Raw genomic sequence first — 27,755 nt, forward strand, 5'->3', positions numbered from 1 at the left:
AACTGTATTCAACGTTATTTCCCTTTCACACTGAGGATTTTTAAAAAGCAAAGGTTAAAGTGGTTTTCACTGAGGTATTGTTTGCATCAATGTTACCATGACTATATTTCTTCACTTAAATGTTCTTTTTCCTCTAGAAATGTTCTCTCTCCTGCTTATCTTTCTCATTGCCTTTACGCTAATTTAACTTCATTTAGAGCAGCATATTTCTCTACCATCTGATGCTGACAGTGTAAATTATATGATAGAAAACAGTGATTTACAGTACCCTTGATTGTAACTCTGATTAGATTTGCCTTAAGACCTGAACATCATGCTCAATTATTTCTTGATTTTCTGTACCTATCATGTATGGAATATCTTTACAGTAAGAGATCTGCATAAAATAATTTAAAAGTCTTGCTTCACACAAATGTAAGCTGGAAGAATAACTTTGATAACCCCAAATATGTTCTGTTATTCTTTAATGAAATTTGCATGTTGTCTTAGGTTAGACAGTTAGATGCCAAAATAAGGTGATTGAGTAATACTTCTTAGATTAGTTTAAGAAAACCAATCTTTGGAACTCATTTCAATTTCAGAATTTGATGAATTTCATTCATCTTCCGTTGATCTTAATTTCTTGGTTTTCTTACATCCTCTGAAAACTATATAATTTTCTATTATAAGAGCATCTTTCTACTTGCAGATTTAAAAAATATATATTTTATACGTTATTTTGCTTTTCTGCTCATATTTTCTAATACTTTGTTGTATGTAATTTTCTTATTCCTTTATTAACACTTGGTAAGGCTCATATCTCCTTACTTTACAAAATAAAAATCTAGACTGTTCTTAACCAACAGTGGAGTTTTAGTTGAGATTATAAAAGCAGCAAAGAAGCATCATCATTATAAACTGGTTTACATAAATTAAGCATGTTAGTGATTATAAATATTTTCTAATACTTTGTTGTATGTAATTTTCATATTCCTTTACTAACACTTGGTAAGGCTCCTATCTCCTTGCTTTACAAAATAAAAATCTAGACTGTTCTTAACCAAAAGCAGAGTATTAGTTGAGATTATAAAAGCAGCAAAGAAACATCATCATTATAAACTGGTTTACATAAATTAAGCATGTTAATGATTATAAATGTAATTTGATGCATTTACTTCTATTGAATACTACATTCATGAGAGATCCCAGTTGTACCTTTTATGTTTTGTGGTTGAGCAATAATTTATTTCTAATTTCTGTACAGGCTGGGCATGTCAAGAGAGGAATCTGTGAAGCTCACTGCTGGACCAAACAATGCTGGAGCTCAAAGTAGTTCTTCATGTGGGACTTCTGGCCTTCCAGTTTCTGCACAGACAGCCTTGGCAGAACAACAGCCAAAAAGCATGAAAAGCCCAGCTTCTCCAGAGCCTGGTTTCTGTGCTACTCTTTGCCCTATGGTAGAAATTCCACCTAAAGATATAATGGCAGAATTGGAGTCAGAGGATATCTTGATCCCTGAAGAATCTGTAATTCAGGAGGAAATTGCAGAAGAGGTAGAGACTAGTATCTGTGAATGCCAGGATGAAAATCATAAAACAATACCTGAATTTTCTGAGGAGGCCGAAAGTCTAACCAATTCTCATGAAGAACCCCAAATAGCACCTCCTGAAGATAACTTGGAATCCTGTGTTATGATGAATGATGTTCTAGAAACTTTGCCTCATATTGAAATTAAGATAGAAGAGAAGTCAGAATCACCCCAGGAAGAAATGACAGTTGTTATCGATCAGTTAGAAGTCTGTGACTCTCTTATTCCTTCCACTTCATCTATGACTCATGTCAGTGACACAGAACATAAGGAGTCAGAAACTGCAGTAGAGACCAGTACCCCCAAAATAAAAACAGGGTCATCTTCTCTAGAAGGCCAGTTTCCAAATGAAGGAATTGCTATAGATATGGAGCTACAGAGTGACCCTGAAGAACAGCTTTCAGAAAATGCCTGCATCTCTGAAACGTCCTTTTCTTCTGAGAGCCCAGAGGGAGCCTGTACCAGCCTGCCTTCTCCAGGAGGGGAAACACAGTCCACATCAGAAGAATCATGTACTCCAGCCTCCCTTGAGACAACATTTTGTTCTGAGGTATCTAGCACTGAAAATACAGACAAATACAACCAGAGAAATTCCACTGATGAAAACTTTCATGCATCTTTGATGTCAGAAATATCTCCAATATCCACTTCACCTGAAATATCAGAAGCATCTCTTATGTCCAACTTACCATTAACATCTGAAGCATCACCAGTATCCAACTTACCTTTAACATCAGAAACCTCACCGATGTCTGACTTACCTTTAACATCAGAAACTTCTTCAGTGTCTTCCATGCTTCTCACCTCTGAGACCACTTTTGTAACCAGTTTGCCACTTCCTTCAGAAATATCTCCAATTTCCAACTCTTCCATAAATGAGAGAATGGCACATCAGCAAAGAAAGTCACCTTCTGTATCTGAAGAGCCGCTCTCCCCACAGAAAGATGAGTCTTCCGCCACTGCCAAACCTCTGGGAGAGAACCTTACCTCCCAGCAGAAGAATCTGTCTAATACTCCCGAACCCATCATAATGAGTTCTTCTTCCATTGCTCCTGAAGCATTTCCGTCTGAAGATTTGCACAATAAGACCCTGAGTCAGCAAACTTGTAAATCACATGTTGACACTGAGAAGCCCTACCCTACTTCAATTCCAGAACTTGCTTCTACTGAAATGATAAAAGTTAAAAATCATAGCGTCCTGCAAAGAACAGAAAAAAAAGTGTTACCTTCACCATTGGAATTATCTGTCTTTTCTGAAGGGACAGATAATAAGGGAAATGAGCTTCCATCTGCTAAATTACAGGACAAGCAATATATCTCATCAGTGGATAAGGCTCCATTTTCAGAAGGCTCTAGAAATAAAACACATAAGCAAGGGAGTACACAGAGTCGGTTAGAAACCTCGCATACTTCCAAGTCGTCAGAGCCCTCCAAGTCACCTGATGGGATAAGAAATGAAAGTAGAGATTCAGAGATATCAAAGAGAAAAACTGCAGAGCAACACAGCTTTGGAATCTGTAAAGAAAAGAGAGCTAGGATAGAAGATGATCAGTCAACCCGGAACATATCATCTAGCAGCCCACCTGAGAAAGAACAGCCTCCAAGAGAGGAACCAAGGGTTCCCCCTCTCAAGGTATGGTATTAAATAAACAAAAGGCAATTCCGTAGATAGGCTTTTCCTATTTAGAAGCCTAATTTTTCAAGAGTAATTAGATTTTCTTCCTTCTAGGTTTTATGCAGCAGTTTATAATCTAATCCTCTAATAGTAAATGATCCTCTTTATGACTATGTACTGAATTCATAAAAGCAGTTTAGATACATGCATATGTTTAGACCCAGCATTAAAGGAAAAAGAATTGAGAGAGAATAGGGCCTGGAAATGTCTCCAGGCCACTGAGACACCTGGGTTTATGGGGATTTCAAGGTGTAGGACAGAGACCTATGTAAACCTGGGAAAATGTGAAAGATAATTTAGTTTTCTATAAAAGTTCTTTAGAGAACTTACACCATAAACCCAGTGTAATTTTTTCTAAGTTTCTGCTCTCTGTCATTTATACTGACTTGATGCTTTTATCTAAGTGCATTTATACTGTTGTACAGTAAAGTGGATTATTCCATCATAGCATTGGTCTAGAATTATAAACATCTCAAGCTTTTTAAATTAAAAATATTATGCTCTATATGTAGATATAAAATCTACAAAATTTTCATTTTATGTATGACTCATGTTCTCCACAGGCTGACTTTAAAATTATGGTTGTACTTACTCTTTTTAATAAAGCAGTCTCTAGTAAGCAAGATTCTAGAGGTGTAAAAGGTGAGCATTAAGTTCAATTAAAAACTTACTATGCATTTTAATTTCCGAAGCAATAGAACTAATAATATAAACTTTCCATAGGAGATATTTTTAAACATGCCAGTCTGTCAAAAGCTTATTTTCAAAGTCATATGGACTTTATGTAAAGATAGATAGATAACAACATGAGGGAAATTTGTAGTCATGGAAATGTTCTGTATCTTAATTGCATCAATGTCAGTATCCTGGTTGTGATATGTTAAAATCTTGCAAGATGTTACTATCTTGCCATATTATTGAGCACATTAATTAATAAATTAAGCACTGATGTGAAAAAAAGGTAAATACTACAAGAATATTTGATGTTTGGTCTTAAGAGCTCTTGCTTAAGGATATTTAAGTTTATTTAAAATATGTTTAATTTTTTACATAGAAATATTAAAAGAGCAAATTGAATCTTCTCCTCAAAACTATCTTTTCTTTTTTTTGACCTTTGGAATAGAACAGAGACTTCACAAGCAGTTTGAAAATGAGAAACAAGATAGCTCAGGAAGACAATTTCATCCATCAAAGTTCCAAAGCATAATTCTAAATTGATATGTATAATCTGGAGAAAAAGGAAACAGAATACATGGAAACACCACCAAATGGGAAGTCCAAAGGCTCTAGTCACTCACTAGTTATATAATCCCAAGGCAAACTACTTTACCTGCACAGCCTCAGTTTCCTCAACTGTGAAATGAGGGACGTCAACTAGAGTCTTTCCAGCTCTACACAGCCATGACTAAGAATGCTTTTAGTGACTAGAGCAACACAGCCTTGCTATGGAATGCTGGCTGTTAGACCTTGTGCCTCATGAATTTGGTGATGACTCTGTGAGTCTCTTAATTACCAAGAATTGGTAAACAGTATGGGTTGGGACGTTTACAAAATTCAGCAGATTGTGGATTACCAATATCAAAAGAAGCTGCCCAATGCATAAATCCTTTAGAGACAGAAAATCAGAGTTTCCCTTGCTTTTATGCAAATGTAATGATAATACAATCCCTTTGGAAAACAGAACACGCTGACAAATGTAGTCTCATTCCATCTTTAAAACAGCTCTTTGAAGGAAATAGATCAGAAATAACTAGTCTCATTTTACAACTGAGTTTACAAACTTCTCTTGTGTTCTTATATGTATAAAGCAGCATGCAAGGTAGCATGGGAGTGCATAAAAATCATAGAGTTCTTGGCTCAGAGAGATTATTGGAGAAACTGAGGTACACAATGATTAGCCTAGGATCACAAAGTTCCTTTGTGTAAAGTCAAAATGAGAATTCTAGTTGTCAATATCTCAGTCAGGGCTTTTTTCTTTGGGTCAAATTAAGACAGACAAACTCAAATAGAGTTGAAGTTCCACTTTTTTATGCCACTAAAAAAGATATTTCAAAATTAAATATCTCGAAGTCTTTTTAGCCTACCACACTTCTAGAAGCATGAATTTTGTATCCATTTGTATGATGCATTAAGAAGATGCTTCATTTCCATGCCAAATGAAGTTACAATGGATGTTTTTGTAGATTAAAAAACAGATTAAAAACTTAATTTTTTCCATTAATACTACGTTTCTTGTTGCTTTATGCCCTAAAGGTGCATCCAGGGATTTAGGTGTAGTTCATGGCATATTATGAGAGAATGCAGCTAGTCTTTTCCCTTGCATTATCACATTCTACATGCCTCCTCTGTGATCATGTATGAAGCACATTATATTTTTTTTCTGTCCTCCTTTTAGATTCAGCTTTCCAAAATTGGGCCACCTTTTATAATCAAGAGCCAACCAGTCTCCAAACCTGAGTCTCGAGCATCCACTAGCACATCTGTCAGTGGTGGGAGGAACACAGGAGCCAGGACCCTCGCAGATATCAAGGCCCGGGCCCAACAAGCTCGGGCCCAGCGAGAGGCTGCTGCAGCTGCTGCTGTGGCTGCTGCAGCGAGCATTGTCTCTGGAGCCATGGGAAGTCCAGGAGAGGGTGGAAAGACGAGAACTCTGGCACACATCAAAGAGCAGACAAAGGCTAAGCTCTTTGCAAAGCATCAAGCTCGAGCCCATCTCTTCCAGACCTCTAAAGAGACCCGGTTGCCTCCTCCGCTCAGCTCAAAGGAAGGGCCTCCAAACTTAGAAGTCTCTTCTACCCCTGAAACAAAAATGGAAGGTTCGACTGGTGTCATTATTGTCAATCCAAACTGTAGATCTCCTAGCAACAAGTCTGCCCACCTCCGGGAGACCACCACTGTACTACAGCAGTCTCTTAACCCAAGTAAACTTCCAGAAACTGCCACTGACTTATCTGTGCATAGTTCTGATGAAAACATACCTGTGTCACATTTATCTGAGAAAATTGTTTCATCTACCTCTTCTGAAAATAGCAGTGTGCCCATGCTTTTTAATAAAAATTCTGTCCCTGTATCTGTTTGCAGCACTGCTATATCGGGAGCAATTAAAGAACATCCCTTTGTGAGTTCTGTTGATAAATCCTCTGTCCTAATGTCTGTTGACAGTGCAAACACTACAATTTCTGCTTGTAATATAAGCATGTTAAAAACCATCCAGGGAACTGACACTCCATGCATAGCCATTATACCAAAATGTATTGAAAGCACTCCCATTTCAGCCACTACAGAGGGCTCCAGCATATCAAGCTCCATGGATGATAAGCAGTTACTAATATCAAGCAGCAGTGCTAGTAACTTAGTCTCCACTCAGTACACCTCTGTGCCAACTCCCTCCATCGGAAACAATTTGCCAAACCACCTCTCCACTAGCTCTGTCTTGATTCCCCCAATGGGAATTAACAACAGATTTCCTTCTGAGAAGATAGCCATGCCTGGGAGTGAAGAACAGGCCACTGTATCCATGGGTACCACTGTGAGAGCAGCCCTCAGCTGCAGTGATTCCGTAGCGGTCACAGACTCTCTGGTTGCACACCCGACCGTCGCAATGTTTACTGGAAACACGCTGACAATAAACTCTTATGATAGTCCTCCCAAGTTAAGTGCTGAAAGCTTGGACAAAAATTCAGGGCCTCGAAACAGGGCAGATAATTCTGGAAAACCTCAGCAACCACCAGGGGGCTTTGCACCAGCAGCCATAAACCGATCAATTCCGTGTAAAGTCATAGTTGACCACAGCACCACGCTGACCTCCAGTTTGTCTCTGACTGTCTCCGTTGAAAGCTCAGAAGCCAGCTTGGACCTGCAGGGCAGACCAGTGAGGACAGAGTCATCCGTACAGCCCGTGGCGTGTCCTCAGGTGTCTGTGATTAGCAGGCCTGAGCCAGTTGCCAATGAAGGTATAGATCACAGTTCCACTTTCATTGCTGCTTCGGCAGCAAAACAAGACAGTAAAACATTGCCGGCCACCTGCACAAGTCTCCGAGAATTACCCCTTGTTCCAGATAAATTAAATGAGCCGACTGCTCCCAGTCATACCTTTGCTGAGCAGGCACGTGGCCCAGCTCCTTTCAAAAGTGAAGCAGACACAACCTGTAGCAATCAGTATAACCCAAGTAACCGGATTTGCTGGAATGATGATGGGATGAGGAGCACAGGACAGCCTTTGGTTACTCACTCGGGTTCAAGTAAACAAAAAGAATATCTAGAGCAAAGCTGTCCAAAGGCTATCAAAACTGAACATGCCAACTACTTGAACGTGTCAGAACTTCATCCTAGGAATCTTGTAACAAATGTTGCTCTTCCTGTGAAATCTGAACTTCACGAAGCAGACAAGGGCTTTAGAATGGACACTGAAGACTTCCCTGGCCCTGAGCTGCCTCCTCCGGCTGCAGAGGGAGCCTCTAGTGTACAACAAACACAGAACGTGAAAGCTTCCACCTCAAGTCCCATGGAAGAGGCTATTTCCTTGGCTACCGACACCCTGAAGAGAGTCCCTGGTGCAGGGAGCTCAGGCTGTCGTCTGTCCTCTGTGGAGGCTAACAATCCGCTGGTGACGCAGTTACTACAGGGCAACCTGCCTTTGGAAAAAGTGTTGCCACAGCCCAGATTGGGAGCCAAGCTTGAAATCAACAGGCTTCCATTGCCTCTTCAAACTACCTCAGTGGGTAAAACAGCACCAGAGAGAAACGTTGAAATTCCGCCCAGCTCTCCAAATCCAGATGGTAAGGGCTACTTGGCAGGGACTCTGGCACCACTCCAAATGAGAAAGCGAGAAAACCACCCCAAAAAGAGAGTAGCTAGGACTGTAGGAGAACACACTCAAGTTAAATGTGAACCAGGAAAATTATTGGTGGAGCCAGATGTTAAAGGGGTGCCTTGTGTCATCAGTTCCGGCATCAGTCAGCTAGGACACAGCCAGCCATTTAAGCAAGAATGGCTAAACAAGCACTCCATGCAGAACAGAATTGTTCACAGCCCTGAGGTCAAACAGCAAAAGCGGCTGCTCCCCTCGTGTAGCTTCCAGCAGAACCTATTTCATGTTGACAAGAATGGTGGCTTCCACACTGATGCTGGTACCTCACACAGACAGCAGTTTTACCAAATGCCTATGGCTGCCAGGGGCCCCATTCCTACTGCAGCTCTGTTACAGGCCTCTTCCAAGACCCCAGTGGGGTGTAATGCATTTGCCTTCAACAGGCATCTTGAACAGAAGGGATTGGGAGAGGTTAGTCTTTCCTCAGCACCTCACCAGCTAAGGTTAGCCAACATGTTATCCCCCAATATGCCCATGAAAGAAGGTGATGAGGTGGGAGGCACTGCACACACAATGCCAAACAAAGCACTAGTACATCCGCCGCCGCCACCGCCTCCCCCTCCCCCTCCACCCTTGGCTTTGCCCCCACCTCCCCCCCCACCACCACCACTACCTCCACCTCTCCCTAATGCAGAAGTCCCATCCGATCAAAAACAACCTCCAGTTACCATGGAAACCACTAAGAGACTTAGTTGGCCACAGTCCACGGGCATATGTAGCAATATAAAATCGGAACCTCTTTCTTTTGAGGAAGGTTTAAGCAGCAGCTGTGAACTGGGCATGAAACAAGTTTCCTATGACCAGAATGAAATGAAAGAACAGTTAAAAGCATTCGCGCTAAAAAATGCAGATTTCTCTTCCTATTTGCTTTCTGAGCCACAAAAGCCTTTTACCCAATTAGCTGCTCAGAAAATGCAGGTGCAGCAACAACAGCAGCTCTGTGGAAATTATCCAACAATACACTTTGGTAGCACGAGTTTCAAAAGGGCAGCATCTGCAATTGAAAAGTCCATTGGGATTTTGGGAAGTGGCTCCAATCCTGCCACAGGCTTGTCTGGTCAGAACGCTCAGATGCCCGTTCAGAACTTTGCCGACAGCAGCAATGCAGATGAATTGGAACTGAAATGCTCTTGCCGGCTGAAAGCCATGATTGTGTGCAAAGGCTGTGGGGCCTTCTGCCATGACGACTGCATAGGTCCTTCAAAACTTTGTGTAGCATGCCTGGTTGTACGATAAGAGCTGAGTGAAAGATGCAGTATCCCTTTTCCACACGGAAAAGCCAAATAGCATCAGCAACAACAAATAGAATAATGCAGTGGTTTCTATCATGCTAATTTATTTTGCTTTGGAGCAGGTACCTTTTCTCTATGGCATTATTTTCTTGCATTTCTCATAAAGGGGAGGATGCATCCCAACTGAATGGCTCACTGGCATGTCTTTTATGTGTTCAGTTGCCATTCCTAGCTTTGGAAAGTTTCTATCTGTCCATGTGTATACAAGTCAATGCCCCATTTTTGTTTTTCTTTTAACCGAGGTGTAGATAGGAAAAGGACATTTTTAATTACTTAATAACCGGAAATGCAGATGTGTAAGGAGAATGAGAGGAATGAGTTAAAGTGGTTATGCATTTTTCTATAGATGAGCCATTACAGCAAGGAATTTTACAGTTGACTTTTCTGAACCTAGCTTTACCACAGTGATTAAATCCTATTTAGAAAGGGGAATCTGATTTAAATGTGTGATTCCTTGTATTTGCTCCTATCACAAAAGATGTATTAAAGGAGGTATGCCATTAATGAAATCCACTGTCCTGAGTATTATCTTTCCTCCCGTTGTACTTTCTCAGAGACTATAGCAGAATATCTGGATCTTCCTTGGATTTTGTACACATATTGTAGTGAAATGTGTCCTACATCTGAAATTGCATGGGACTCATGCCCAGCAATCTGGTTCTAGGCCTTTGACACCTGATCATATGAGAGCAATTGGCCAGCCAATAGCCATAAGCCCAGAGGATTTTAGAGCTTCATGTGTGGCTTTTAAGAGCAGGTTTGAAAAAAAAAAAAAGACCCTAAACTTCAAAGCAAGGAAATAAGATGCTGTATATGCACACATAAATGCGTTGATAATGTAAATATCCTATTCACGCTAATGAATTACTAGATATTAAAAGTGGGGGGTGGAAATCATTGTAGCCCTTTATTGATGACACCCATTCATTCTGGCTTCAGACCTTGCAGAGGTTGGCCATATCTTTTTAAAAGTGTCATTGATGATAAAAGGGACTACCCAAGGCTAAAGCGTCAACATTTTTCAGAACAATTGCTTTTCTCATTATTTACAACCTATATAATTCAACTTTGAAATAACCCTTATTTTGAAAAAAACTGTTCTAGGTATGGCATGTTTTGTTTTTTCCCTCAGGTATATTCAATACATTCTTCATATTTGGGGGAACTGCTTTTGAAAAAGGGATACTGCATCTTAACAGTTATCTTCAGTGTGCATCCAGTAAAGTCTGCGTGTTGAGTATTTGAGCTACATTCCATATATTTTGGCCACCCTCATACCAGAGGACAGCCGTAGTTCAGGAGGCTCTGTTTTCAAAAGCAAGTTCAAAAGCACATGCACATTGAGGGAAGATGAAAGAAAACAAAAACCAACCATGCCCATTTAACTTCAGATTACAGAGCACAAAATGTGGAGTGCCATTAACCCATTGATTGATTGTGGCTGTAGAATTTAAAAAGCAAACATGGGGGGGTGGGGAATCATCTGTATCCAGGGTAAGAATGACCAATATTTTCACATGGGATCATCCTAATCACTGTAAACTTTTTGACATTCCTGTAAAACACGTCTTAAAAGTTGACTGGAATGAGCAGAAATTACATTCCTGAAAACAAGAACACTTGTGATTTTTTTATAACCAACTATATAATATGTTTTTTTCTCCGTATTTATTGTGATGTTGCCAAATTTCTTTCTTTAGGTGATAGAGACATCATTTCGAATAACAAATTGCTGATAGTGAGAGGTACTTTACTTTATCTTAGAAAGAAAGAAAAGGCCTGCTGCTGTAGCCATGATTTTGGTGCTTCAGTACTGTCATTTCTGTTTTTCACAGTAAAATTGGCAAAACTAATGACTGAGAAAGTTAGCAATGCACTTAACCAGCCTTACCCGAGGAAAGCATCATAAGTTCCAGTGGATCCTTAGTTTTCTCTTCACTGCACGCCAGGTTGTGTTGGGGTGGCATCCTTATCAGTGGTGTCTTTGTCTGCCTGGCTCTGATATCATCCTGATTTCGAAGATCATGCTGTTAGTCTCACAGCGGGGCACCCCTATAATATAGACACTTGCATGCCAACTCCTTCCAAATTCAGTCACTGCTATACCAGTGTCAGATACTGTCTACACCAGCAAATTGAAACCCATCACATCAGTAACTGACATGGTGTCGGAAGAAACTCCAGTCTACAGAACCTTTGCACTCAGTATGTGAGGTACAATTGAGGCTGATGAGATACTGAGCTCATTATCAGTTCCTTCATTGTTGAATACTGCCTGCAAGTTGCTTATTGGGAATAAGAAAAAGTGTCCTTCTGTATGTTTTGATTTTTCACATAACAGGCTTGGAGAATCAATTGTTGATAGTGCATGGATTCTATCATCCAGGTCCGATTAGCATAATTTTTCTGCACCCTTTTTTTTTTTTTTTTTGCTCCAGTTCAAATTCCTAGTGTTCTCATATGGTTTATATTACTGAAAAATTAATATCTTTAAGCTAAAATATAAGGGAAAGGAAGAAGAGAAATTTAGATGTAAAATGTGGGTCAGATATTTTGTAGGTTTCCATTTAATATATATATACACACAAAATCCAGTATATTCTGAGTAGGTTCTTAGTTTTCTGATTTCTACATGTGTCTGCTATGTGCAAATGTAGTATATTATTTACTACATGGTTATTGTGGTGTAGTGTGCAAATGTTAGCATGTGCATTATCCTGATTACTGGACACAGTTTTATTCTTATCAGGAATAGAACTTGCACATGTACCATACAATTTTTTTTTTTTTTTAATCACAAAGGATGTATTTCCCTAAGTAGCACTTTTGGAGCAGGGGAAGGAAGAAAACTGCTATTCCCTAATCCTCCTCCTATAAGATATGCATATGCCTGAGGTGTATAAAGACATTTAGGTTAGTTAATGGGCATGTTAATAAGAGCATTGTGATGCAAATTCATTTTCAAAATGAAAATAATTTTTTCTTCCCCAAAGTGAGAATAGCAGAAATTTTGGTGAACTGAGCACCATAGTTATATAATATTTCCCTGCGAAGGTCTAGTTTGAAGAAAAAAAAAACTTGAAAACAAACCTATGAGGTTGAGCCTGGTTGCTATAAAGACTTTGGGGTGGTATGTGTTTCTGGGATGAGCTATATAGAAAGTTTAGTTGACTGCTGGACCTTGGATATTCTTACTCGGTTCAAAATACACAAAAACAAGCTGGTGCATATGGTGCTTTATAATGCAGTCGAGAGTAAGAATACACGTTGCTGTAGCCCCATTTCCTTTACAAACCCCCGCACAATTTCAAAAGTGGAAGTTACCGTGGCCTCTGGTTTCCCAGTTCCTCCGTGGTGTAATGAAGTCCCAGGTTTTAGAAGCTGAAGCCAAGCCTAGGGTAGCATCGTCTGTACGGTGGTGAGGCCCAGCGCAGCGGTAGCTGCCTAGTGGGAATGACCCCCTGAGCATGCAGAGCCCAGAGTCACTGTCCATCTGCGTTCCCAGAGAACAATTGTGAAGAGTCCTAGAACAGGAACTCTGAATCAGACTGTCAGGGGCCTATGTAGCCAAAATGTTACTAAATATAAAATTCCTGTTGTCTTCAGTCTTCATGCTTTGTCACTGTAAAGAGAACAAAAAGCATTTTTACTATAATTTAAAGGAGCTGCTTTTTTATAGCACATACTATTTCGCTTTGTACTATATTTGATAGTTGCAGAATAATTTAGACTGTAGAAAAACTTTGTTGTATTTGTACTGTTCTTGAATGTTTCAAAGAAAGTGCTTTACTTGGTTGCCATAATTTTCTCGTACTGCTGTATTCCCCTCCTTCCCCTGCTTCATGGAAACCTGATATGATACGTATTTTCAGTAGTTTTTTTTTTTTTAATGTGTGTTCGTTTGTACAATTTTTTTTTTTTTTGGTCAGTATTCTGAATGTTTACATCTGTTTGACATTAGCCATTTAATGCCTTTTTTAAAGGCGGTATTACTCCTACAGTGTAACAGCAAAATGTGAAATCAACCCAAACATAACATGCATGACAAACACAGATTGGGGGCGAAGGCCCTGAACCTACATAGACATTTTATATCAGCATACAGAAAAGTAAAATCCTCCTTCAGTCCTCTACCAAAGAATATATTATTCCCACAGGAAAAACTCAGAAAAGGTGTGTAAAATCCTCAGAAGGGGGAGCAGTTGATTCAGTAAGACTGCGACAATTTAATACTGTTACGCTTGCTTTGATACCTGACTAAATGTGACTGAGTGCGACAAGCATTTAAGAAAATTTTTAGACAGTGTTTTGTTTAGAATTCAGGGATCATGCATTCTTTAATGGTGCTGTTTGTTTTTTATTTCTTTTCTACAAAGAAAACAAGTGTTGCCTACAAAAGTGACTGCTCACAATACCATAAGTTAAATGAAATGAAATGTTTGTCTCTTCATGTTTCTCTGTCTTTCCCTTTCTCAAAGTAACAACTTGGGTTTCAATATTAAGATATTCTGGAGAAAATAAAGAAATTAAACATGAAATAATTGTCATTTTTAATTTTTTAATGAAATGAAGTAATTTATATATGTTAAATGTACTAATAATTGGAAATTCTATTTAAAATTTATAGGGACAACTTAAACCATATACTCTTAAATTACCCACGCTTCTTTTTGGTAATGGTGACTTGTCAACATATGGTTATAACTATGGTTAAAACAGGAAAAGCTAAAACTGAAACTTCAGAAATTGTAGCTGTTACTCTTATCATTTAAGACTATATTTGGACTTTCTGTTTTCATTAAGATCTGAATTTTTTATACCAAAAAGCATTCAGGTAAACAAATTGTTACTATCACATGTACTTTTAACTTTCAAAATGAATAATTCAGAAAATGATCCCTTAGAAGAATTGCTTTGGTTAATTTTTAAAAATCCTACATGAAATATTGTAACTAGAGTTACTTGAATGAAATGCTGTGAGCCATTAAAACAAAATTGCTTCAGTTATATTTACATAGGTTAAAGAAATATGCATATCTTTTCAGTAAGATGGATCAAAGCATTAAACAGTTGGCTGTTAAATCTCCTGTTTTTCATCTACACAGAAGATGTTGTGTTTAGCCACCAGATGGCGAAAGAGGATATTTACTTTTGTAGGAAAAAAGAAAATACTTTTTCTTCCTCCAAAAACCAAATTTAATAATATTAAAAGTCAAATTTATTCAGGTAAGCCAGTAGAGGATGGATATTTCTACATTAATTACATTATTTTCACGACAATGATGATGCTTTTTTGTTCCACTGTTTTTTCTACTAACATATTTACAAAATGCTTTCTTAATTTTATTTAGAATTGCAGTTTGTTTTAAAATTTTTTTCTCATTGCATTACCCCACAGGCATTATCTAGTCCAAAACCTATTAGGATAAAACTGAACAGCTCAGCATTCTCTAAGCTGTCGCTTAGTGAAACTTATCTGAATGCTTGTGTGTTTTTATTTTCATAAAAGTACAATGACACAATTCTTGTATAAATGTGCCATTATTTTTAATACAATAATGTAGCCTAATTTGAATAATAATTTATGTTAGGATCTAAAGTATTTATTTGTATCCATCATAGCACTTATCAAAGAACAAGTGATTTATCCAGTATTTATTCACATAAATACTTCATTGTAATCAAACATAATTATGTTATTTACAAGGAACCCAGCTAGCAGTGTAGTTGATAGAACAGTTTTGGGCTTCTTGCTAGAGAAGAGAATTGAACAGAAATCCTAGAAAGTGTTTCACATCCCATAAAATTATTTGAAGTCTTTAACTGTAGATCGCCTAGACTGAATATTTCAAGTGAAGATCACACACAGTGCTTCACAGTGATCTGCAAAAATGAAAAGTTGAAATAATCAAATGTCACAACTAATTTAGAAGTCTAAATTGAGTGATGAACCCAGTACTTATCCCTATAGAAACTTTTAACCAAGTTGCCAATGTAACTACCATAGACTGACTACTTAGAGGAAAATCACCTGAGTTAACAAAACAAAGGTTGAAGTTTTGACCATTTTATTTAACCAGTTTTACGTTTTGCAACGATAGTAAATATCCCATTGTGCTACCTGAATATAAGTAAAGCATGTATTAAAAATATTTAGCAATCTTGTAAGGGTCAACCAACCAATCTAAACACATGCTACACAAAAGAAGTGGCCCTATAAAAACAAATCAGTGAAGACTGGCTGAATGTCAGTTCTGTTGAATGAAGGAGCCCCCTGAGTCTGCTTTTATCGGTAGTTTGGATTTTTACGTAGTACCTTCATTGCATTTATGGGAAAGTCTGTTTCGGAGGTACTTTCTTTTTTAAGCTAAAATTACCAGCTAAAGTCTCATTTAAAAATTTTTATTCATTGTAATTCACAAATTATAGTTGTACATATTTATGGGGTAAAAAGTGATGTTACAATTTATGAATACAATATGGAGTAGTTAAGCTAGTGAACGTATTCATCTCAAATACTTGTTTTTGTGGTGAGAATATTTGAAATGTACTGAGCAGTTTTGAAGTGTACAGGTCCTTATTTACTATACTCACCATGCTGTGCAAATGGACACAACTCATAAGTAACAACTTGGCCCGAGAGTGGGGGCACCAGCTACTTTAAAACAAGGTCTCTCGGACACTTGAAGTTATACACATTCCATCTCATTTTCTATAGGGTCATCACAAAGTCTTTATTTGTCAAAAGTTCGTAAATGGACAATAGATTTCACTTTTGATTCAACCTGTATCTGTAGTTTCATATTGTGATTTTATTTCAGGAAAACACTCTGCCCAGAATCTTCATTCTTCAGTGAAGAAGGAACACAGAGGGACCTCAAAGGAGTGCAGAACTATGGTTCTGTTTTCTTTGATTGATTTCAATGTACAATTCTGGGATGTTATAGCGTCGCCTAGATATAGCAACGTGTGACTGACCTCAGTAACTGTAGAAAATGTGAGCTTTTCCTGGGTTTTTCTCTCCTCCAATAGGTGACAACATTTATGTGTGTCCATTTATATAGAAATGAAACATTTCCTACCGTAATATAAACATCATTTGCAAATCAGTTTGTCTTAAATTGAGGATTTGAAAGGGTTGGCGTAGGAGTAGGGACAGTGTTCTATAATGGCTTCTAAGTGGAAGCCACTAACACATTTCATACCCCTTCTTCCCTTAACCCGTAAGCTCAGTGTAGATTTCGTTTTTTCTTTCAGTGCATATTTTTGATAAAATCTTTACATCTCCAGGAAGAAAAGTAAAAGCAATGAAAAATTAGCTGGTAGCTTAGAAAACCTCAACAAATTTTAAAGCTTTTAAAAACTATATTCAGAGTAGGACTCTATGGATAATCTGTTACCTCTCCTCGATAAATACTCACCGAACGTCCTCACCTTTTGTCCATCAGAAAGACTGTGAGATCGGTAACAGCCAGTTTCTTTCTTCTTCTTCATATGTTGATACTGGAAAGGTCTTTGGTAGAAACATTCCTGTCCAAAAAGATTTGCTTGGCAACAACTGGGAATAATCAAAGCTACCAGTCCTTACAATTCCAGTTTTATAATTGTGACTTTCAGTAATATTATTACCTTAAAAAATAAACCTAAAGAAGACGTCACGATCTGAATATGGAGGAGATTTTACAAGTTCCCTTCATATCGATAAACTTTGAAGAGTTTTAAGTGTATACTACAGCGATTTTCCAGAGCTGTTCCAAAAAGGCTTTATTAAAAAATACTCATTTAGAAATAATTGATAACTTTAAAAATAATTTATTAAATTATTTAAAATAACAGTTAACATTATTTTAAAGTTTCTATTAAAAAAGATTAAAAAGTAATAGTTGATAACATTGAAGGTATTAACAAATAATTTAAAAATAATTGATAATATTAGTGAAATGCGGTGTAACAAGTGCCACAAAGCATTTTACAGGTATTATCACATTTATTCTTAAAAACAAACTATAAAGGAAGCACCATTATTATATCTATGTAATAAATAAGGAATCTGAGGCTTAGAGAGCTTAAAGTTAAGAACACTCAGCTAAGATTTGGGGTATAAAGATTTATCAGAAACAAAAGCCCATCCTCTTACTTGCTAGAAGATGCAATGGCTGCTGCACAGATTTTGCTAACTCCTGGGGATTCCAAGAAAAATCAGAGGGTCTCAGACCTTGAAAAAAATATAGGTTAGTGGGAAAAACAATAAAATAATGTGACAAAAATATAACCAAGACATGTGCGAGGTTCAATAAGGAAGGAAGCAACCAAGTGGGTGAAACTAGGGTTGCCAGTGGCTGAGAATGAGACCTCTAGAAGGGCACATATTTCCCCTCATCTGCCATGGTTTAAGGGCAGTACCACGGGGCAGGAGAGCAAGTTCTTCCCCATCAGTATACCAATTACTTTCCTGGAACAGGGTTCATCAATAATGAGACTCTTTTTTTTCTGATAATGATCTTTTTGAGTTTTATGACCGTCCGCTAGAGAAAAAAAAATCAAGCTTGTAAAGAATTAGTTTTATTCAGAAGTCTTACTGGGGACTGTAGACTGAGGACTATAGCCCTGGAGAGATCTTTCAGAGAGGTTCCATCAGACTATTCCAAAACTGTTTTGGCTCATCGCTTATATACAGGCAGTGAAGGTTCAGTACGTGCAAAATCATATCAAATTTTGGGTGCAAGAGTACATCTGGTTATAGACTGTAGAGGCATAATCACTGACCCTGTCAGACATTATCTTATTATAGGAAAAGGCAAGGTCTAGGGTCATTTATCCTTTAAGGAATATGGTGACTCATTCAAGAGATGTGGGAACCGTGTGCTCTATCCAGTTTTGTCTTCAAAGCATTCTTCCAGAGAACTGCATCTTGTCACAGAGTCAGGGGCTTTGTGAAATTATGCTGGCAGGCAGAAATGAGCAAACATGGCTTTCTATATTTACTACTTTGTCTCACAGATCCTTTACATAGTTCAGAGCTCTGTCCCCAAAGCCTTCTTTCATGAATCTAGGAATTTGTTCAGATGTTGGTAATGTTAATAATTGACGTTTTAAAAGTTAACATATTGAAACAATATTTACGGTGCCTGATGTCCTTGGTGGTCGTTGACTCTTTAATACTTTTTAAAAAATATAAAACATATTCCTGTATGTAAAAGTTAACTAGTGTTACAGAGACTATTACCGAAACCAATGCCAAAAAATGGAGTATCTTGATATAAATTGCAATGTGAGCAATTAATTTTTTTAAAGGAGAAGAAATTGCTTCTGACTATTCATATTAATAGGTTTCAAATAAGAAAACAAAGAGTTACACATGCAAGCTGCAAGTTTGGATTGAAGTCAGGGAACTTATAAATGTGTCATGCAGTACTTTTGAGAAATAAAAGCTCCCCACTCTGCTGGTGATCACAGAAGGAAAATATTTTGATCATTGCAGAAAATGAAAAAGCATACAAGAGTCATCCAGCTGATAACACCAAGATATATATAGTGCCAGAGATTAGCTTCACCTGTATCAGTATTTTTCCAAGAAATGCTCGCCTGTTTAAGTGAATCCTACCACTCTCTTAATTCCACACTGGTGACTAAGGACATAAGCGATGACTGTCACTCCATAGAGAAGCCTCGTCTGTAGCACCAAGTGGTCCACGCTGCATTGTCATCCTGCCCCAGCTGTGAGAGCATGACGTTGGGTGATTCACATTCCTGCTCCGTGTCTGACTCATCATCTTGCCCACAGGCCAACCCCATCTTTTATCACCCCTTGCTTGCAAATATTTATCTTAAAGCCATCTGGCAACCTAATGTTTTAAGTATCTTGATAAGTATTTATTTGAAGATATTGTGAAACTAAGAAATTTTAAGTTTAGATTTAGTGAGAAATTGCATTTTCCTATTTTCAAAAAGAGATATTTTAACTTCCCTTTCTACTTAAGTAAAACATGTCATCTCACTGAATATAAAAAGACCTCACTCCTTGACCTTTAATACTTGTCAAGGGATTCTAAAGATGAAGGCACTTTCAGTGCCAAAATTCATCCAACGTTCAAAAGCAAAAATTTTTTTCATCACCATCTCTATGCTAGGCCCTGAATTACAGGGAATACATGGTTTTTCTCATGACTTGATTTTTCAAGAAAATTTGTACCATAAAACATTATCATAAGGTGGAAGAAATTTATCAGAAATGCCATTCAAATGTACCTTTCTGGGCCATCCTATTTCCCAGAACAGCTTGCATATGGATGGAGAGAATAATTGAGGAATGCAAGTTCTGAAAAGATGTCTCTTTTGAAGTTATATTTAATTTCCAGACTGCTTTATCCAGGCTCAGAGTCAAAATATTTAGCAATATAGTAGAAGAGGCAAAATAGTTTTCTGCATCTTCTATTGGGGAAACTATACTTTCTAATATAAAATGGAGAGAAAGAAAGAAAAACTCCTATATATGGAGAATGGTTTGTCATCAAATTTGGCTCATCTGGAGAAAACAGCACAGATGGTCTAGCTTGCTTCAGGATTGCAGTTTCGTGCTATGCATGATTCACCAGAGAAGGTAAATCAGCATCTGCTCATTTCATTTTGTGTTCACTGTTGTAGTAATAGGTAGTAATGTGCATTAACATTCTTTTGTTGCTAGACCTTAGAAAGCAAATGAGTGTTATTTTCTAGCTAAATTAGAGACTATTTTTTCTATAGTTTTACATTCAGATTAATGAAGCAATGCTGAAAAAAATAAAACCACCTTTGCCCGCTTACTAAGATTTGGGACCTCTTCACTTGGAACACCCTTTGGTCAAGACCTAAAAGTAATTTCCTTCTTTTTTTTTTTTTTTTTTTTTTTTTTAAGAAAAAGACTATCAAAGTAATTTCTCAGAAAGGAAAAACTGGGCTCTGTAATCAGTTATTCTAACACATGGTTGTTTATTAAAATATGGTCATGGGACATTTCTGTTTGTGACTGTGAAGGTGGATTTTAAAACATCCTTCCACACACGGATTTGACCTGTTTTTATGTTTCATAGTTGGCTCATATAAATATTACAAAAAATGAATGTTAACTTTAATAATGGAAAAATCTGATTTCCTGACTCATAGTTTAGCAAATAGATTTATGCAAATCTGATGAAGTTAGTTTCTGTGTGGAAAGCAAATGTCTTTCTGGACTGTGCACGATACAGATCCCTATATTCCTTTTTGGTCATTCCCTGAGTTATATCTTATGGTTACAGGGAGCTACAATTCATTTATGGTGAGCCTTATCTATCTCTGGACTAAAAGTTACTGAAGAGAAGTTGTAGTATCTCTTCTACTTTGGTATCTGTAGTAGCTTCCATCGTGCATAACATAGGGATAGTTCATTAATACACACAAGAAATGTTTGTATCATAGATTCCTCTTTGCTAGGGCATGACAGAGATACTATGGGTACCACAATGAACAAATTGTCATCATTCTTGAGCTTTTATTCCAGTGGATGGAGACAGGTAACAAAGAGAGAAATACAAAACATGTATAGTATATTTGAAAGTGATAAGTGCTATAAAGGAAAACAAAGCATTGTAAGTACATAAAAAAAAATCAAAGTATGGAGGTTGTAATGTATAAAGGGTTCCCAGAGAAGGCCTGGCTGAAAAGGTGCTATGAACTGAAATGTGGCCCCCCTACCAAATTCATAAGTTGAACCTCTATACCCAATGTAACTGTATGTGGATATAAGACCTATAATGAGGTAATTAAACTTAAATAAGGTCATAATGGTGGGGCTGTAATCCAAGAAAATTGGTGTCCTTATAAGAAGAGTGAGACACCAGATATCTCTCTGTCCATGTGAGCACAGAGGAAAGACCATGTGAGGACACAGAAAGAAGGCTGCCATCTGCAAGCCAGAAAGAGAGACCTCTCCAGAAACCAACCCTGCTGGCACTTTGATTTTGGACTTCCAGCATCCAGAACTGTGAGAAAATAAATTTCTATTGTTGAAGCCGCCAGTCCATGGTATTCTGTTGTGCAGCCCAAGATAATTGAGAGGGAAAGAATATTTGCATAGAGAATGGAAGAAAGTGTGAAGGTGTGGGACCATGTCAAGTGGACAACAAGTGGAGAGACTTCCTATGCAGAGGCAGAAACAAATGTAAGGCTCTGGATCTCAGTGTACTATGGTAGGTAATTAAAATAAAATTACTCTCAGAATCTCCTACTAAGAAGAGGAGGCTCCTATAGAAGGTAAGATAATGAACTTGTAAGGCTGTCTGTTTATCAAGGTTCTTGCATGAGTGATGAGATCAGCTATTTTCGAAGACCTAACTTGACAAAAAGTATAACTTTTTCAGTAAATGATTTAAAGTATTTATTTTTCCTTTGCCCATGTCATTAGACTTCTAAGGAAAAGTTGGATTATTTATTCACCAAGCAAGATAATAAAGGGCCTTATGTATTAATCATTTTATCTCAGGCTTTGCTAGATCTAAAGCCACCTCTGAGAACTAAGAAGTTGGTTTTCTCATTTTCAGATAAAGTAAGAGTCAAAGATACTAAGTCAACTGAAGGAATCCACTTTCTCCAAAGGTCCTGCCCTTTATAAACCATGAGTTTTAGGTAAATGTCAGCGTGCGTGGACTGCTCCAGTCTTCTTTGTTGTGAGTAGCTGTACTTTTTTCTTTTCTTTAGAGGCAGGGCCCCACTCTGTCACTCAGGCTGGAATGCAGTAGTGTATCATGGCTCACTGTAACCTCAAACTCCAGGGCTCAATTGATCCTCTCACCTCAGCTTCCAGAGTAGCTGTGATTATAGGCATGAGCCACTGCACCTGGCTAGCTGTAAATTTTAAGAAAACTGTCAGTAGAGATATGTTTTTGTTTAGTGGAGTATTTCGTTATATTTTTTTCAAAACTTCTGAACACTGTATACACCACTTGACCTGTACTTGACAATTAGAGCCTGTAAAATGCAAAGGCTTAAAAAATCCAAAAAACATAAATTCAAGGTTTGCCTTTCAATAAAGTCTATAAAAGCATCTGCTCTGAATACTCCCTTGCCATATTTAAGTACCATGGAGAAGAGAGAAACTAGTAAGCATACAATAACTCTATACTGAACCAGGAAGAAATTTCGTCTGGCTGGCTATACCTCTACCTTTCTGCATATAGCCTGACAGAATACTAGAGTTGAAAGAACACACACCATAGGACCAGAAAGTCTTGTTTGAATTCAGATTTTGACATTTGCAAACAATGTAACCTGGGTTACTTAACCCAACTGACCATCCAAGCTTACCTATAAGATGGAATTATGGTAACCTGGCAAGATTGTTGTGAGGGGTAGAATACATATATACTTCTTAGCATAATGTTTGTTGTATGTTATGATCACAATATGTGATCTCTAGTATTCAAAGAGTCATACTCTTCCTAACAGAGTCTTCAAAGCCTGCATTTTGAAGTTGGAAATGAACTCTTGATAAACACCATTGTTCCCTTAATATTACCCTAATGTTAGGATATATCATCATTTCCACTTAATAAAGGAAGAAATTGAGACAAATGAAAGCTAAATGTTCTTCCAAGTTTGTGCATTTTCTATTAATGTTATTGTTGAGGTCATCTGCCTATATAATTTTATTCAGATTGCCAGTGGTTCTGAAACTTTAAAGTGCATTGAAATAGATGCAGAATTCTGGCCCTCACCCTTGAGGTTTTGATGTAGGATGACTCTTAAGTGATTCTAATCAGAAAGTTCTAATCAGAAAGCAACAAATTCATTGTACCAGAATCTTTCTCTATATAAACTATTTATATACTACTTAACATTGGAAGGCTGAAAATCATTGGCTACCTAGCCTTCAAAACTAACAACAGTTATCTGTAAAAGTAAATATTAGAAAAATTGGCAAATATTTAACAAAAGAGAAGTGATTATATAAATTGGTCTAGCCATGTGGGAATATTATGCAATCACCATATAGAATATTGAGAAAAATAACCAATGACATGTAACTTGTACTATGTTGAGTGAAAAATAACACTTAAAAATGTTATGTAAAAATGACCTCTTTATTTATTTATTCTCTTTTTTGAGATGGACTCTCGCTCTGTCACCCAGGATAGAGTGCAGTGGTGAGATCCTGGCTCACTGCAACCTCCACCTCCCGGGTTCAAGCAATTCTTATGCTTCAGCCTCCCGAGTAGCTGGGATTACAGGTGCCCACCACCATGCCTGGCTAATTTTTGTATTTTTAGTAGAGACAGGGTTTCACATGTTGGCCAGGCTGGTCTCGAATTCCTGACCCCAGGTGATCCTCCCACCTCAGCCTCCCAAAAGTGTGGGATTGCAGGCATGAGCCATGGCACCCAGCCAATTGGTATTGCTGAAAAAACAACTCTACATCAAAAAAGAGAATATATATAATCGCAAGTGACTATTAATGTTTAATTCTAGGTGCGAAGATTGTGAGTAAATTTATTTGTCTTTTCTAAATTCTTCATTTCTTCTCTCAATATTTGTGACTTCTGTTAGCAGGTTTCTATGGCTATTAAAAGTAATAGCAACTTTTAAGTATTGGGAAAGCAACTATGCAAATTCACAAAGCCATTCTAGGTAATATTAAAAATTATATTCATAGAATATTAGGTAGTTAAGTTTGTTTTAAATGTTTATTTTTCTCATAGTTGAATATGCTAGTTTATATTACAGAGATTAATTAGATGAATATTATCTATCATATGATATTTTATTGAAAATAATAGTCTTTTAGCATGCTAAACGATAAATGATAGGATTAAACAATAAGATAGCACATTGGTACAGGGTATTTATTACATTTCTGCTGCCACCCAGTGGCTGCTCCATCTGTTTTATATATATTGCTCATCTAGCTAATTGTCCAGTAAAGTTGCTCACAAAGAGCACTCTTGTAGGTAGAATCAACTTGCTCTGAAGCAGCAGTGATTTTCTAGGTCTAGGAATAACCAATTAAAGCATATCAAGTGAGAGAGAAATCTTTCCACAGAACAACAGTCCACATGGCTAATCTGCCAACAGACATTATTTGTGCTACAAATTATAGAATCTTTTTCTTGCTATAACAGAGTCCTTCTTAAGCTAATTTTTCGTAAGTCCTGTGCAAACGACAGTTGCCCCACAGTAGCAGTCGCTAACACCTGCTTGCCAAATTAGATCCAATCACCTTTAACTCAGAGAAGACAAAAGCTGTGGATGAAGCCAAATTAGAGTTGGACATCCCTCAGGACCAGCAAGAGAAGACAGCCGGCTGCAGTTCATCAGGAGCACAGCTACACAAAGTCTTTCAGGTCTTCTAATAGCTGAGGCAAGGCCCCCAGAGTTTGATTTAAATGAAAATATATAAAACCATGAAGGAAAAATAAGAAAATATATATCTGAACAAGTTCCAATTCTAAGAAATTCTCCAATTTACTAAGACATTTTAGAAAACAAACCACATCTAGAAAACCAAATGAGAAATACAAAAATTAACTACGTAAGTCAGTGTTTGCATAGATTTGCAAAAGCCTTGACATAAGAATGAAGAAATACACACCCAAATATCATCAGTGGTGGTGGGATATGTGTGGGATAGACAGGAAAACTACCTTCCTGCGCCTCTCTAGTTTTTGAATTGTTACAGAGCACACACGACAATAAATATAATGTTTAAAGCCTATGAAATATGTGTTGTGAGATAGAAGGAAAAGATAATTAAGCACTGGGCTAGTGGCTTCTTGCATTCCTTTGGGTAGAAGGTAAAAAACCAACAACCTGGAATAGTCTTGGGCAGGCCTCTATAGGGGTCAGTTTTCCAAAAGAAGACATTAATTTCAGAAGGGGTGAAGATTGAGATTCCTCAACACAAAACAAGGCAATTTGAGGCCCAAAGAGCAACCAGGTCAGACAAATGTAAAACAGAGACATCTTTTGATTGAAAAGACAACTCATAAAGTTGAAGCCAATCCTAAATCAAAATTTTGGAAAGACACTGTCAAAAAGTAATTTTGGAGCTGAAGAAAATGAATGCAAAAGCACTAGTATAAAACAATAGCAAATTTCAAATTCTGATTAAGCCATGGTGATCTACTATGGTTGTTCTGAATACAGAAGACTGGAAAACCCTTCAGTAATTGTGAAAATCACACTCACGAATGTTGCCTTACAGGTTATTAATTCTAAGCTAGGGAAGCAGGTTTTGGAGGATTTGAAGGTAGGGCAAAGAAAGGTCAGTTAAACAGACTTGAATCTCAGGGTCTTTCATTTTTGCAGAGATCTTTCTTTGGGACCAGCCTGTCATTTTAAGCTTAGAGGGACAGGCATGATTTTCACTTTTTTGTTGTTTGTTTGTTTTTGCTTTGGCTACAGGGATCTTACTTTTATGTCACCCTTTTGGTATGGCTTGCTGTGTCAGATTTTGACTTTGGAAGATTGTTACCTGAATGGCAAATTGAGATCTGTCATTTATTTCTCCCTTCTTGGAGAATTAGTGCCTTATAAACCTGAAAGGAATAAATTCTTGATTGTACTCTATTGACTAATTTAGAAACATAGTGATATATTTTGTTAAATTAATAATGTGTAAAATGACTTGGTACATGTTTGTTCTAATTATGCTTCTGAACTCTTATTAAAATCAATCAAAATTTATCTCTGTAGTTTCAGAACAATAACAGTTGATATACATTTATATTACTGATGAAACTGTAAATATTGAGTAAAGAAGACAGGAAATACATTAAGACCCATTAAAGTATTTGTTTCTATAAGATTAAGTGCTTGCTGACCACTGGTATACAGTAGGCTTCCCCATTCACTTCTCTCTCTTCCACTTTTCCTGCTTCATTTTTCTCTGTAAAATTATGACTGTTAAATACAAAGCTTGAAGAATGACTTGGATAAATATTAAAACACAGTAATCATTTAAGCAGCATAGATATGATACTTTTATATTTTTCAAATCTCAAAGTCAGCATAGTAATAAGTGATTGTTTCACTTTTTCTTAAGAAAGAAAAGAAGGAAAGAAGTGTTATTTTCCAACACAAATTATCTTCAAACAGTACTGAAATCCATTTGTGATGTATCCATATTACTATTATTTAATTTATATTGTGATATTCTTAAAAATATTCTTATTTAACTTTATAAACAAATTCAAGTGTTAGCTCATTAAACTTTTATATCTTATGTTTCCATTTTCAGTTCCTGTTCAGTAATTATGTATCTTATACTGTAATCAATTTTATTAGTCTGGAGCAAAGATTCTCAAGTATTAGTGTGCCAAGAATTCATGTGGATACTTGTCAAAAATGTAGATTCTGGGTCTCTGCCATCAGAATTGGTATACCAGGAATGGGAACCAAGAATCTACATATGTCATAGGCAACTCAGGTGATTCTGATATACATAGTCTAGAGATTAAAATATGTGATTGTCATCTGTCATTACAGTATCCTTACATGTAGTGTAACTATAATAATCCCTTAAGAACTTAATATTTCCTGGAGAAGAGTGGACAGTGAAAGTCATATTATGAATACCTCTGGAGAGGTGACCTTACATTGAGAAGAATAATTTATTCATTTTGTGGGAAAAAGATATGAGCTGGGACTTGGTAAACACATAAAATGAGCTCAGTGTCCAGTATAGCACAAAAGCAAATGATATTTCTCCTTTCCCTTGCCTTTTTAATTTAGTGTCAGGTCCAGGGTTTCTGTTTCTTCCATTTTACCTTTTAAATTTATTTGACTGTTTTCCACACAGGCTATTTGAGTAGGGTGATAAAAGCAAGTTTTTGATGAATTAAAATCCACTCTATGAATTTTAATGTACTTAATAATTATATTCTATTAGCCTTTTCACTAAAGAGCATTTCACTTGAAAAGAAAATGTGTCCTGCTGGTTAAAATGAAAGCTTTTTGCTTTAATTTATTTTCTAACCTGTTATCAGCCCTTATGCTGAATCAACTAGAGTTATGTAATTATTTATTTCTTCTTGCAAAAACCAGAAGGGTACACTTCTTGAAGGAAATTTCCGTCACTGAAGAAGTATATGTTATTCTAAATATCTTGTAGCATACTTGTTATATATATATGTGAAATCATATATTACAAATTTAATATGGAGTTAACTTTATTGCATTTCATTCATAGGATTAATCTATTTATATTCTTAATGTTCTTAAAGTAACCTTTGAATTTTCACACAGTTGATCACTAAAGACTTTGGCTAATTGTGTAACACTTGCCTTCATAATATTTTGCTAATATACAATTTTACAATATTAAGTTTCTCTTCTGTATTT

The 27,755-nt window shown here is 36.9% G+C and overlaps 1 protein-coding gene across 1 annotated transcript in view; it reads left to right on the forward strand.

Annotated features, from left to right (window-relative positions):
- The window catches only part of ASXL3 (ASXL transcriptional regulator 3), a 173,034-nt gene extending 159,089 nt beyond the window's left edge, over positions 1 to 13,945 (forward strand). Inside the window, exons 11-12 of the mRNA XM_055102422.2 lie at positions 1,244 to 3,200; positions 5,638 to 13,945. Of these exons, the coding sequence (XP_054958397.1) occupies positions 1,244 to 3,200; positions 5,638 to 9,348 (5,668 nt within the window). The 3' untranslated portion in view covers positions 9,349 to 13,945. The remainder of the gene's footprint in view (positions 1 to 1,243; positions 3,201 to 5,637) is intronic.
- Positions 13,946 to 27,755: the final 13,810 nt, after the last annotated feature.

Source organism: Pan paniscus, chromosome 17 (assembly GCF_029289425.2).
Source record: "Pan paniscus chromosome 17, NHGRI_mPanPan1-v2.0_pri, whole genome shotgun sequence".
NCBI classification, from domain to species: Eukaryota; Metazoa; Chordata; class Mammalia; order Primates; family Hominidae; genus Pan; species Pan paniscus.